General features: G+C 49.8%; 1 protein-coding gene across 6 annotated transcripts in view; it reads right to left on the bottom strand.

The window, feature by feature from the left end:
• Positions 1-278: 278 nt before the first annotated feature.
• The window catches only part of FRMD4A (FERM domain containing 4A), a 386,235-nt gene continuing 372,251 nt past the window's right edge, over positions 279-14,262 (bottom strand). For 5 of the 6 annotated variants that reach the window (XM_037390648.1, XM_037390649.1, XM_037390650.1 and 2 more), the window contains 5 exons: positions 13,718-13,955; positions 13,129-13,293; positions 10,471-11,330; positions 7,888-7,984; positions 279-3,952 (listed from right to left, as the gene is read on the bottom strand). In XM_037390648.1, coding sequence (XP_037246545.1) covers positions 3,850-3,952; positions 7,888-7,984; positions 10,471-11,330; positions 13,129-13,293; positions 13,718-13,955 — 1,463 coding nt within the window. In that variant the 3' untranslated portion in view covers positions 279-3,849. Of the gene's footprint in view, positions 3,953-6,021; positions 6,094-7,887; positions 7,985-10,470; positions 11,331-13,128; positions 13,294-13,717; positions 13,956-14,262 lie in introns of all 6 variants that reach the window. The other variant, XM_037390647.1, reaches the window with a different exon arrangement.

Genomic DNA, 14,262 nt, shown 5'->3' with positions numbered 1-14,262 from the left:
CCTGGGGCCGGTGTGTGAGAGAACATGCAATGGAGCCAGCAGGGATCTGCTGAGCACCAGCGCTGAACCCCAGGGGATCTCTGAATGATGGGCTTTCTTGGGAGGGGAATGCCCTGCGTTGCCTGCAGTCAGGCCCCCTGACAGCAAAGGAGTGCGTCCCTCCTGGAACACCTGGCCAGCTGTGCACACATCTGGAGTCAGGGTCTCGCAGATGTGGTGGTGTGGTCACCAGGGTAAGGACTGCCCAGGCGCTGTGCCCTGAAAACACCACGGCAAGGTTTCATTTTGAAAATGCTTTAATAAGGAAGTGTTGACAACACCGTTTTGCAAAATGTAAAGGTAACTATACAAATTCTTAATACAAAAAGAATAAATTAAAAGCAGATCTTTTTTAATTCTGCAACTTTTTCTACAACATACATATTTTTTTTCCTTGATTACAATTGAACAGAATCCAGTAAAATCATTTCCCATGCTCTAAAGTCAATTTCAGGAGAGACCTAATTTTTTTCTTTTTTTTTTTCCTTTTTTTTAAACTAGAGAGTCCCTTTTACACAACTTGTAATAAAACTATTGACATTAATATATATGTAAAACTTTACATCTAGTTAACTAAGCAGTAACTGGTCATCTGATAGCACCTGAATGGGGATCGGCTATGCCTGAAACTAAAACTAATACAGAGTGAAAACAAATTGGACTGTTTCAACATTTTCAACACTCGACTGCATATAATATCATTTAAAAATAAACCCTGCCTCCCAGCATGGCCCAGTGCACAGACCGTACACCCGGCTCCTGGCTGAACAGAGGGAGCGTCAGACATGTAGGCTAAGAACGCAATTGTGGCTTTATGTCAGATGGAGCCTTGAAAAATAAAAAAGTAAAGGAGGGGTTAAGTTGGTAGTCAAGTGCTTGTATATAATAGCTATGTATATGCCCCTCCATGTTATACTTAAATATGTTAATCTCATATGATTAACATTTTATGTACATTTGTGTTTAATTGAATTGAGCTAAACAGTAAAACCTGTTTTACTTAATCTGTCTTTACTACCAGACTGGCTGCTCACGTGTGCCTTGATTGCAAAACAGAAAAGCAGAACACAAAGCAAAACTCAATCCATTTCTAGAAAGCTTTTTCTCTACTCGAGCCTGTTTGCAATTCAGGCTAACCATTTTTATTCCCCCCCCCCCCCCCCCCTAATTTCAGGGCTGCCACCTTTTAACCTTTGCTGCAAAACTGCGGATCTGGTCTCAGAGGAATTAATGTTTCTTCCTGTGGTGCCCAGAGGCCTCATAGTGCCGCTGTTGTTGAATTCTTTTTAATTAAAAGAAGGTACACAGAAAAAAAAAACCCAAACCAAAACCACTTACCAGTGAAATTAAAAAGAAAACAGACAGTTGCTCAGAGCCCCTAAAAATCCATGGGCTAAATTACTCGCTGCTGGTTAATTTGGTCCTTATTTAATCCTTTCACTTTAGCTACTGAATCTTATCAGTAAATGTCACTAATCGGTAGTATCTCTTATCCAGCTAAAAATCCAATTAGAAGCCTGAAATAATTCCCATGTTAAAGACCCCAAAGCACAAAGAGATGGTGAAGTCTAGATAAAGGGTGCAATCTCACCGCTGTCTGTTCTTCCAGCAGTCGGTTAGGGGGCTTCGATTACCGTTGAAGGGGGATGTGCTCCGATGGTGGTTCTTTGTGTGGGTCCAGCAGTGCCAGGCCTGCATGGCCACCTTTAAAACCCCCTTGCCAGTATAAAAAAGTATGCGCCCCCACCCCTAGAAGGATAATGCAGTTATGCTTCATGTGTGAACATGGAAGAGTTCCCTTCCTGGCTCTGCCGTGGATTTCCCTGGACAAGTAACAGCATTTCTGCCCATCGCTGCCACCTCCCTGTCCTGGACCAGCGATGCACGCCAGCGGCACAGCAGGCAAGCGCAGAGAACTGAAGCAAACATTTCTAGTATCTGTGGCAGAAAGGTCTTCACATGAGCTGCTTGCATAAATTTTTAGAAACCCCATCATCTTTCCAAGCCCAATTAAGAACCCATTCTCTTTTAAAGCCTGGAATGCAGTTTTCCAGCAATCTTGATACCAAAAGGTGTGGCAGCCCCCCAAGTCGCGGTGTTTAATTTTAAAGGTTTCGCCCTACTTTGTCTGGTAGACGCTATTGTTATTCTTGGAACACGCGCACACACACTCGCTTTTTTTTTTTTTTCCTTTTCTCCTTAAACCAAAGCTAACTTCAGTTTCTGCTTTTCACAAAGTAACCCCCTCCAGCCGTTTCTTTTAATGCCTTTCCCATAGGAAATCATCGTTTGCACGCACAAACGGGGGAAGGCCGGGTACCTCCCCCCATCTAGTGGCAATAAAAACAGCATAGCACCGCAATGAAGACTAGATGTGCCAGCTTCAACATCCACCTAGATTGTGCACTTGTTCGTTATAAAAGTGTCTTTGAGGCCTTTTAAAGTTCCATGGCTTGACATGTATAAAGCATTGCTCAAAAGTATGTGTAAACTTGCAGCTCCTTCCATGACGCTCTTGTACAATTCCTTTTGGTATCAGCAGGCAGCTCTTGCTCGTGTCCAACACCTAATTTAGTTGCTTCTCTTTCTTGTGGTTGCTTCTTGCAACGGGAAGATTTGCCTAGTCTGCCGGTTGTTCTATGGAAGCCTTTCCATTTCCCGACAGACTGGTTCTCCCACACAGCAGTAACCGGGTGACAAGCCCTTTGCTACACTGGTGCTAACGAAGGGAAGATGAGTGGAACAGATATGTTAATGCAGCTTTACTGTGTCAATTAGATTGTGATGTGCTTTCCCTTTGATTTCATGTTCACGCTTTGTGCAGAAATCGATAGGAATTTATTGGCTCTGTCTGTTTGTGGAAAGGTTTCTTGGCAATTTCTATCTTGACCAGAGTATTGAAAAACAACCAACGCAACCCCAGCTTCTCCATGTATTGGTGTGCAACCCCTGCCAGCCACGGAGATGCTGTGAGCAGCAGTGCTTGCCTCTGCTTTTGATAATGCCTGTGTAAACCTTGTTTGTCCAGTTTCATAGTAGCTTGTAGCCAGCGATGCTGTGATACCAGCCCAGACCTCCAGTGCGTCTTCAGCACACAGAGTTATTGGACTTGCATGTAGGTGGACTCAAAGCAACGAAGGAAATGCCGTTTTACGGGAGGTGGTTGTGTCTGCCGTTGAGTTAAATGAGAGATGTTCCTTTAGCTGGAACTTGCTGAGCAAACTCATCCTGCCGACGTTGGCGTGGCGATCTTTGGCAGCGCAGATCAGATTGCAAGACTCTGACACATCTTTGAAGTGACGGGATTTTACTGTTTCATAAGAGACGCACTTTCAGGACTATGATATCCATTTCTCAGCCTCTGTCCAATTTTATCCCCCATCCCCCCCCCTTAAACTAATACTCTGTTGGCTTCAGATCTCAGGTCATGGAAATCTTACTGCTGTTACATGCCGCAGAACAATAAGATTTGATGTAAGCCTTGAAAGGCTTACATCGTTTCAAAGGAAAATCAATTTTTAGATTGCCGACTGACTGTGGGGATGGCTGCTCATCTGCACCCGCTGCCCTGCGGGCCGTAGGAGGGACGTGCACCAGTCTGGCAATGGGATGCGCTGCGGTCCGTCGCTGTCACTGTCGTGGTGGATGTCTCAGGGCCAGTGTTCTGTAAATGTCGTCTTGAATTGCATCGTGAGAAAAGTGCTTAGAGTTGAAGCTGGTGCTGGGTGACAGTGCATCTGGGTAAGGCAAATGAGAGGCAGTGCGGTGATCTCAGAATGGCATTGATGTGATTAACTTGAGGTCAGGGGTTCACACTAGAGTCCCAGGCTTGGCTTTTTCCTGCCCATACCACTGGACATCTGCTAATTCTGGATAGAGGGGAGAATCCAGGAAACAGCTATCGTTGTAGCTCCTGCAGGTGAAAGGAAACTTCGTTAGGACAACGAGGGCTCTTGGAAATTCACCCATGGGCATAAAACATCATATTATGGGTGGAAAGGAATGCAGGATATTCAGAGACCCAGCTGCACTCTGCAGGTACCCCCAGAGCTGACATTTGGGGTGGGCTCAGCATGCAGGACCCTGCTTTGACCCAGTTTGCTCTCACCCGGCAGTCCTGTTTGCCCCTGCAAGGGGCAAACCCAGTGCGAGGAGGCAGGGGAACGCCGAGCTCTGGCAGCCCCTTCGCAGCCAGGGTGCCCTGAGCTTTGGATGCCGGGATGGCAGCAGGCAGAGCGGCTGTGCTTTCAGCCTGCTGCTGGTGGGATGTGCCGCAGGAGAGCAGAGTGGCTCCTGGGGGGGCACAGGAGCTTGCGGCAGACCCCACCGGCTGTGTCCATCCCAGCACACGCGGCACCACACCTGCCTCCACTTTCTCTGTGTGTGGCCTCCTCCCTCTCTGGTACAGCAGCAGCGCCCTGCCTTGCCTAAGGGGCTCTGCCTTGCTTTCCTGCTGGGTAGTAAGCTGGGGTATAGAGCTTTTCAGTAGGTTACTCTCCACGGAGCAAGTCCTAAAAGCAGCCTTCTCAGCCATAGACCATGTAACCCAGTGGGAATGTGGAAGGAGGAGGGTGGTGGCGCTTCCCTGTAGCACTTCTGCTCCGGGCAGAGGCTTGTGCATCACCTGGCAAGCTCAGAGTGACATGGCTTTCCAGGGGTGGGCTAGGAAATGGCTAGTGGGAGGGTTCCAATGTAGACAGGACTGTGGTTTTGTTGTTGGTAGCCTAGTCCTCACCTTGGGGCACCTCCCTTGACAAGCTCCTGCGTCTTTTGTGGCATGGCTTTTGTTTGCCTGTACTGAGCAGATGAGACTGTTCATGAGCATTTTCTTTGCGATTTGTCTTAAGAACTCCAATCAGGGCCAGCTCCTGGCTTAATCTGCAGAGCTCCTTGCCAGAGGAGGTCAAAATCTTGGCGTTTCAAAAAGTGGCTGCTATATCTGCATAATAATATTCACAGCTGATGTCTCTCCCTCATACTTTGATTTGAACCAACTTCCAAAGCAGAGATTGTTTTGAGGCCAAAAGTGGGAGATGCCTTTTCTTTCTGTTTACTGTGGGACTCTCACTCCTTCCTTGGCTCCCTCCCCACCTCTCGGGACTGATCTCACATCTGATGCAGCCTGGCAGTTCCTGCTCCCTCTGCTCTGTTTTCGACCTGATTTCCCTGGGACTGGTGTCTGGGAGGAACCTGAGCAAGGGCATCACCATCTGCATGTTAAAGAGCCTTTTGTTTCCCAGCTCTGTGCCAGGGTAGGGAGGTTTATGGGTTATCTCTGGAAAGCTGGGCTTGAAATACTTGACAGATGCCAGCTGTGAATGGTTGTAGATTCAAATGAGGGTGTCAGACAGGGAAGCAGTTTAATTAAAATAGAAATACTTTGAGGGTTTTTTTGTTCCCTCTATCCTTCCCCCTCTGTCTTCCCACAGGAACTGGGCCAGGGTTGCTCCTCGTTCCATGAAAGCTGGCTGCTGCCAACAGCCTCTGCTCCACAGCTCTGCTCTGCGGTAGGGAAAGAGGAGAAAGGGGCGCTTGGTGCCACGGCTGCAGTGCTGCCGGGAGCTCAGTCTGGGTCCTCCAAGGCCCCCCCTTACCCGAGCTCGTCTCCCCACCACGTTGCTCCCCGGCTCTCCCCACAGCGCTTTGCCCACACTACTTTGAAACATCCCCAGCCACAAATTTGCCGCTACTGCCTGCTCCCTGTGCCTGTTCAACCCCTGCACGAATGCAGAGCGGGCTGGCCTGAAGCCTTCTTTTGCAGGGGAAAGCGCCACAGCCACACACTTGCTGAGAAGGCACAGAGAGGGCTTGGAGATGCTTTCAAGTTGTTCTTCCAAGAGCTGAAGGGAGCCTTGTTGCCCAACAAACAGGCACACAATTAAAAGGGCTGCTCCTCTGGGACAGCGGGATGCCGGGCGTTTGCACTGTGTTCACGGACTATAAGGCAGAAGGATGAAAGAACAAAACGTTCCCTTACTATACCTCTATTCATCAGTACTTTGGTGGGTTGGAGACTGAGACTCATCCATAGTGGGTGAGTTGTCTGTTGCTTCTCTGAACAAAGGAGAGCAAAAAGGAGGAAAGAGGAGAGAGGAAATGTTAAAGAAAAGAAGTGACACAGACATTGTTACGAGCTTATTAATCCAGTGGGGAAACAAGCTGATGAATCATCTGTGGAAAAAGTTAGTGACACAAAAACATGTTGGGGAGCACTGTCAGTCTTTTGGGTTGTGTGGGCAGGGCACAGCCTGCTCCTGCACAGTGGGGGAGTCTGTGTTCTGCATCTAATGGCAAACTTTATCTGCTCCTACTGTACTTATACATATGCCTTGGGTGTTATGCTCAGGCACAACAGAAGCGCTGATTTGTTTCCAGTTCTTTTTGCACTGGTTGTTGGTGCAGCTAATCTATGAATCTAAGCTATGAATCTAGATAACTTCACTTTCACCAGCTGAGAATTTGGCTTGATGCCTTTCTGCTATGAGAGACAGCATGCAGGAGTTTTCTGGAATGGAAAAATAAGAAATGCTGGAATTTTCCAAACATATTTCTCAGCTGGCTGCTCGACAGTTTTACTTCTGATCATCATGGAGACATTTAGAAGAATTAGGATTGGGGTAGAGAATGAAACTAAGATTTGAGTCTAGGCTTAAACCCTTAACAGTGGAAACTTTGGTGTACGGTAAAGCCAGCTGCCGTTTTGCCTATCTTGTCATCCCTTGACTTTCTATGAAATGGGAACAGGAAAATTCTCCTGTTCTAAAGCTAGAAGCACATGCAAAGACCATGTGAGGCTATACGTCAAATGTGTGAATTTAAAATCCAAGGTAGGCCTAAGGAGGTTGTGGTTATGGTTCTCCTCATCTCCATTTTAAATTGTAGTCACGAACAGTACTGGAGTGAAAGCAGAGGTCAAACTTAGTCACAGGTGACCAGAAGAAATTAAAGTACATAAGATTTTCCGGTGGCTGCGCAGTGGAATGTTCGCAAAGTTACCAGTCCCAATTCACAACTTGGAGGATCATACCTGTTTTCCTGCTTGGGGGCCTATGGTATTTTGAGGACTGTAGTCTGAAACTTTCTGGCTGATCTCACCAAACTCATTTTAGATGCAAAGATCTGGGATGTGCTGAGCTAAGATGGGATCTGGAAATGATCTTTATTTCATGTGGCAGGACAGAATTACAGGAGATCGCTAGAGAATACTCATGGGAGCTTGCAAAAGACTTTTTGTTAACTCCTGGAATTCCCTGCCCCATGAAGAAATGCCAAAGAACCCAGTTATTATATTTACATGAGTAATGGCTACCTGCACGTAATGACTCACTCATGCTTTGGCAAAGCATTTTAAGTTAGTGGTAGCTGAAAAAGGACACCTTAGTAGTCATTAAGACACATTGCTAGGGAAAACCTAGCAGAAAAATGTGGTTGCTGCACACACAAATATGGTAGGCACCTGACCTTGCCATTGCAGGAAAGATCTCCTTGGTCTGGACCATGCCATGCCACGGTTGAAAAAGATCAGCTGTTTCAACATACGGAAAATTGGAGGAAGGAGACTTTCCAAGCAGGAAGAACTTGCAAGGCTTTTTTCCCTGTGGATTCGGCACTGCTTGGAGCAGTGCTGCTGGGTGCAGGTGGCACGGCCATGTCTTGGTCAGCCTAAACCAGAGCTCCACCACTACGAGAGCATGGGTGGCAGGCTGGACATGCTCTGTGCAGGTGTAGGCTATGGAGCACCCGGAAAATGTTCCCCATAGAGGTGCTCTCCCTTTGGTTGTGTGTGGGGAGGTTTTTCTGAGTGGCACTGAGCGAGCTGAATTCCCTAACCCGCTCCCACACACTCACCCAGTCTGCCATGTGAGAATGTGGTGGGGACTGCCCGGTGGCGTGGCTGCTAGTTCACTCGACGGCGTTGAACTCCTCTGGCTGTGAGGTAAGGCAGCTGAAAACCAAAGGGTGGAGAAAAAGAACCGGTGAGGTGAGGTGAGGGCGCGAGGGTTAGGGCGGTTCAGAAGCATCAGCTGGTCAGACCAGCAGAAACATGTCTGGCTGTGAGCAAACACAACCTGGGAGTCAGACCTCAGCCTGTTCCTGGACGGCTGTGCCCGCATGCGGCACAGGAGCAGCCAGCCTACTGCTGACACTGCTGCGTGTCACGGGCTGGATCCGTCCTCAGCTCTGCAGGAATGCTTTGTTTCAGCCCGGCCTCCAGCTGAATACAGCCACCCAGCCTCTCCTGAGCTGCCTGGGAAACAGCACCCTTCTCCTGGCGGCTGCGGGGCCTGCCTGCGCCGCTCCATGGGACCTGACCTGCAGGAGCCTAGCCTGGGTGGTGGGAGATGGGCTGTGTCCCTAGGAGCCAGTGCTGGCAGTGGTGAGAGTCTGGACCAGCACGCTGCTTCTTGTGCAAAGGAGGAAGACAGCTCTGAAGATTTCAAAAGCTACAGCTACCTTTCACTGTGCATTTGTAAAAAGGCTGAAGTCTGGCTTTGCTGACACTGTGCTGTGGGACCAGAGGACACATTCTCTTACTTCAGTGAAGGCAGAAGCAATCTGGACTAAAAATGTACCATTGGCAGTGGTTCTTGGAGGACTTTCCCTGGTGAAGGGTCTAGCTAAGAAATCCACCTGACCAATCTTTCCTCCGCCTCAAGTCCATATAGTGTTGACCCTCCAAATGTAATATGGGCCTAGAAGGATCCTCTTTGAAGGACAGCATGAAGTCCAGGAGACCTACTGGCTAGGGCTAATCAGCTAAAACGATGGATGTTTCTACTGGCATCCCCTTCCATGCTGTTAAATTCTTTAGCTGCTGCCAAATGACATCTGAAGAGAAAACCAAATTTTAATCTACTCCTTGGAGCTGACCTCCTGAGGTCAGTATCCTCCCTCAGCTGTAATTGGGAACTGAGTCTGAACGCAAAACCAATCTGTGCTGCCAACTGGCCATGACAAGCTGTGATTACTGAACACACTTACACTGTGCTGCCCAGATAGCACATTTAGATTCAAAGACCCAGCTGGGTGGGGGAACAGACTGACTGACAGCAGTTTTTAGGTGCTCTCCCCAACCCCAGCATTTTCCTTTTCAGATTACTTAACTGAACTTGTATGGTTTCCAAAACTAAGCAAGGCAAAGCTTTCCAGTGTTCAAGCATTTTCTGTTGCTGGGTGGAACGGAAATGCCCATTAATCAAAGTGGGGGAAGACAGATTTTTCATGTGGAGACACAGGATGGGTGCAGCAGCTACTTGATTGAGTCCTGGTCCACATCTGGGCCTCCTACGAGTGTTGGCATTGCGCATAAATCAACCTCTTCCCAGGCAGCTGTTGATGGCCCATGAGGAGCCTGGTGTCAAACTGCCGCTCTGACTCCATGCTGGAGTTGGCAGTGAGCACCGAGCCCCGCTGCTGCCAGCGTGGTGATCGCCATGGGCCGGCACCATGCCGGGCTGTCTGAAGGCCAACAGCCAGCATGGGTGGGCGACGCGCTGGTCTGCTCAGGGAGGCTGCGAGGGCTTAGGGCAAGCGAGATCGGAGCAATGGTGTCTCCCGCGCCAAGGCTGAGGCATGTGGAAGGGTGGCAACAGGCACAGTGCAAAGCTCTGATAAACCAGCAAGCCCGTCCACGTGGGGCCAGACTCAGTTTTTTCAGCAAGTCCTTGATCTGTCCACACTGGCTTGTCCAGCAGTGACTGATGGCCAGTAAATATTTAACCTTGGATTGTTTCACAACATATAGTGGCCTCCTCAGTTTAATGGATTTAGGCTGTTTTCTTACCATTTAATATTAACAGCACAGAGGAGTGCAAAGCTCTGTACATGACAGAGAGGCATAATACCACACACTTAAGTGCTCTGAATTTCAGGGTATTATCAGCAGAGGTACTGGAGCTGCATGGGAAAACCATGCCCCAGCAGTGCAGAAAGATGTCATCGCCCAAACATTTTAGCAGGGGGTGGAGGGGCTGGGATCCTCCCCACTTAACCTTTCCCATGCTTTTGGTGTTTCAGTGAGGACATGCATTCTCCTAGTCTATGCCGAGTCCCCACTTGCTTCGTTGCTCCCCTCGCTGCAATTACTGAGTGACCCCCCCACGCTTTCTCCACGTTCAGCCCCTAGTGCCATCAACCAAAACCCAGCTGCATTGTGAGAAGAGACCTGGAAACAGCAGGTCCCTCCCTGTCTTTTGACCGCATCTTTGCAAAGTGATGATTTCCATGGAAAAAAATTCTCACCCAGTGAGTGTCTTGGACAAAGCTTGCCCCGCAGGGTTATGCCTACAGGCTTGGTGCGCAGCCTGTGAAGGCAAGATAACATGCTATGGTCTGGCATTGCTCTCCAGGTTGCGTGTAACGCCTGACACGAATCCAGGCTGCATGAAGCCCCCATCCCTGTCTGCCCCTCTGCCCAGGCCCAGCTCTCACCTGATGTCGCTTTACACATCTGAGGCATTCTCGTGACCCGGCTGTGTGCCACAAAGGTGCTTTGCGAAGATGTGCTGTACTGGGAGCTGCTGTCTGAGGAAGTGGAGCTCGTGTGCGAGAGGCGGCTGTGCTCCTTGTGGGAGGCCGTGGACCGCTGGTACCAGAGCCGCAGCTCATCTGACACGGCAGTCCTACCCGAGCCTTTCTCATGGCCCTCCCTGCCCAGAGATGGAGTCCTTATGATTTGGGAACGGGAGGGGGTGAGCCTGACGGAGTCCACTTCATCCCCATGCCAATTTTCCTTAAACATCCCCCCTGCTGTGTAGGAGTTGGAGGTTTTGAATTGTGCTTTCACACTGTAGTGTCCCTCCTGGTCGTTCTCCAGGCTCCGCACCACCACGGGTGTGGAGCTGCCCTCGATGTACAGGGGATATTCTTTGATCCTGTACTGGGAGGAGGGCTGGCTCTGGCTGTGCAGGTAGACGCGATGGTGTCCCGTCCCATTCCTCGCAGCCAGGTTGGGCATACTCCCTGAATTGGAAGAGACCAGGTTGCCCGCTGATTTGTGCCTTTGCCTCTGCCGCTCTCTGGCTTTCGATGGGGAATCCTCTGCCAGGGTGGAGTAGTTGGGGTTCATCTGAGCAGGGTAGTAGTGCTCAGAGCTGGAATGGCTGGTGCAGGAAGAGCAGTCGTCCATGGGGTCAGAGCCATTACTGCTACGAGTCCTTGGGGTGTAGAAATCCGGGCTCCCTGTCTCATTTTCCGAGCCGAGGAGCTTGCCTTGTGACTCCAAACTGGAGCTCCGGTGTCTAAAGTGCTGAGCTAAGCTGTGCAGTCTGGTAGGGCTGATGTCTACTGATCTGCAAGTACCAGGAAAAAAATCCAGGCTGGTAAGTCAACAGGACAAAGCACTCCCATCCCCTTGCACACAAGGCCAGCTCCAAAGCAAAGGAATCTGAGGGCATTGAAAACCTGTACCCCTCCAGCACGGCGAGGTGCTGCTGTCTGCAAAGCAACCAGCTTCGCAGCTGCAGGCTTTGGGGAGATTAGGTCCTGTTCCTGTTGCTCTCCAGTCTCCTTGGTGGTGGCATTCAGTCTGCAGCACCATGTGGGACAGAAACCCTTGCTCAACCAATTCTCCTGTGGCTTGCCACCCTGGGAAAGGCTCAGTCTGAAGGGCAAAACCTGGGGGGCCTCAAGCCCCAGCTTTGCTGGTGCAGTCCCAAGGCAGAGCTGCTGGATCAGCACCATCCCTGTGCTACCAGGGTCGCCTCTCTCCAGCTTTGCAGATCCCAAGATCTTAGCCTCAGTGGTGGTGAGATTCCCTTGCAAGTGGCCCACGAATGCCCTGCACGGGTACAATCCACCTAGTGTGAGACAGACAGACTGCCCATACTTAGCCCAGAATGCAGTGATTTCTCCATGGGTCCATTGAGAAAGTCGCCTCTGCCAAGCAGCTAGGTTTTACTGGGGCCCAGCCACGGGCAGCACGTGTAGGACTGTCAGGGCACGACAGCCCTTCAGGCAACTACCCTGAACTGCAGTTTACAGGGGGTCTATTCATTGCCAGGTCTGGGTGGTCCCTATTCACCCCAGCTGTCTGGAGAGCTTCAGCCATCCCTTCAAGGAGCAGAAACACCCTGCAACGAGTCACACACCCACATGATGGATGGCCAAGGCCAAGGCATGCAGCTCATGAATGAGCCATGGACTAAGCAATAGTTGTTTCAAACACCCAGATGGCCCCTACCCAATCAAGGCCACTTCTCAAGCCCTGTGCCAGGCTCATTTCTCACACAGCTTGGCTCCAGCGTTAACAAACATTGCACTCTTTTGAAAGGTACTCTCAGCCAAAAAGTTGTAACAAACTGAACCCAGGGCCTTAATGCCTTGTATCATCTCTGCCTGATGTGTTGGCATGACTCTTGATTTATGCAGAGCTAAATGATGGTAGCACTTCCCCTTAGGGCAGGATACCTAACAGCACGCAGCTTTGTCTCAGCTCTGCTTCCTGCAGTGTCCATGGCGTTTGCCACAAGGGCAAAATAGCAGTGAAGCTGAAGTTTGTAGAAAAGCTGCAGAAAATTGGAGTCAAATGGCCAATGCACATCAAATCACCTCCTGTACACCCTTCAGCTCTTTCATCTGCCAATCCTGGGCTTATTCCACTGCTGCCTGGATCCTCAGGTGGAGTGCTTTATACAGGCTTTCTCTCCGCATAAGATCACACATTGTGCAAACATTTTATCTATGATAGAGAATTAACACTACCCAACATCTTATATCAGACAGGAAACAACGTGTTCTCTCCAGCTGGATCCATGGAGGAATTTTACTGCAGAATTTAGCCATAGCACCACATCCCTTTTAAAAATGGCATGGGGTTGGTAGCACCTATAAGCAGTCCCTGAGATGAAAGGTCCCAGAGGAAGAAAAGCTTAATTACTTTGAGGGAGAGATGAGGGGCAGGATCATATTTATCTGAAGTGATTTCAGGAAAGATTCCCTACTGGCAACGGTACATGAGCCTCTTATGTCAATAGGATTGGTTTGTGTCCTTTCCTGGATTGGGAATTAATTCATGACCTGGGGGAAGGGTAAAGCAAAGAATATTTATTTCAGGGGAAGCAGGATGAGACTGGAGCTGGGAAGACTTACCGCGTGGAGTGGACGTAGTGTGGACTGCGTACCCGTAGATCCGGTGTTGATGGCATGCTGGACTGGGAGTTCCAGTGCGGAAGGCTCCGGATGGGGCTGTTCTGCAGCGAGCTGCTCCCTCCTGCCTCAGCACAGCTCCCGGTGCTGGGGAACCGCTTGTGACTGCTGCAGAGCAAACACCCTGCTTCAGTTCCCGGGCAGGAATTTGGGGAAGGGGCTCCCACGCCTCTTTCCAGATCTCAGGCATGTGCCTGTGATCTTGCAGGGGTGAGCGGGAGCTGGGTCAGCTGCTGCTCTCAGCTGCGTCCCAGAACTTGTGCTTCTGTGGTAGCTGGAGGTCAAGGCCAAGCCCTGTCAAAGCCCTCAGATGATCCACCATCCTTCCTTTCTAAATGTTTTTTAAAATAACATTGAGATACCAAGCTGCAGTCATGCGGCTGCAGACTATTTTTATGAGATGCCTATTGGCCAAAACACCTAAATGTCTCCTTGTGGTAAGGGATGGCTTTGTAAATTTTGAAAGGGCTCACACCCATCCCTCTTGAGCAGAGGGTACCCCTGTGACGGAGCTTCAAGATAGCCGGCTCACCTGGAATGACTGTGTGAGGAGCGTTTCTTGACCTTCTCATAGGGTTCATCCAAGGATGACTCACTCCACATCTTGGGTTTGATGGGGGACTTGTCATAGTCATTGCGGTGGTAATGCATTTGGCGGAGGCCTTCCAGTGACTGTGGAGGAGGAGGCCTGTTGTGCAAGGGTGGCCGGGGAGGGAGTCCTTTGTGTGGGGACTGGAGAGGGGATATTGCGCTGGTGACCTGAGAATCCTCTGTGAAGAGAAGAAAGGAGAGAGGCAATGGCTGTGCGATGCCTCCAATGGCAGCACAACCCTGGGGGACCTCCATAGCCTGCTTCTTCACCCCGCTTCCCCTGGCTGTGTTCAGGATCAACCTGAAGACTTGACTTTCAGAAGTGCACTGGCTGACATTCCCATTTTGGAAGGGAATGGCCAGCAAGAGTATGTGATGCATTAAAACAACTGAAACCTTAGAAGAAAATCAGGGGCCATTCTGGGACTGTCTTTTGAAAGGATTCAGAGCAGTAACCATGGCAATACTGGCTGCTCCAGGCCTGAT

The sequence above is a fragment of the Falco rusticolus genome, chromosome 5 (assembly GCF_015220075.1).
Source record: "Falco rusticolus isolate bFalRus1 chromosome 5, bFalRus1.pri, whole genome shotgun sequence".
Taxonomy (NCBI): domain Eukaryota; kingdom Metazoa; phylum Chordata; class Aves; order Falconiformes; family Falconidae; genus Falco; species Falco rusticolus.
This window is presented reverse-complemented; position numbering and strand designations above follow the sequence as displayed.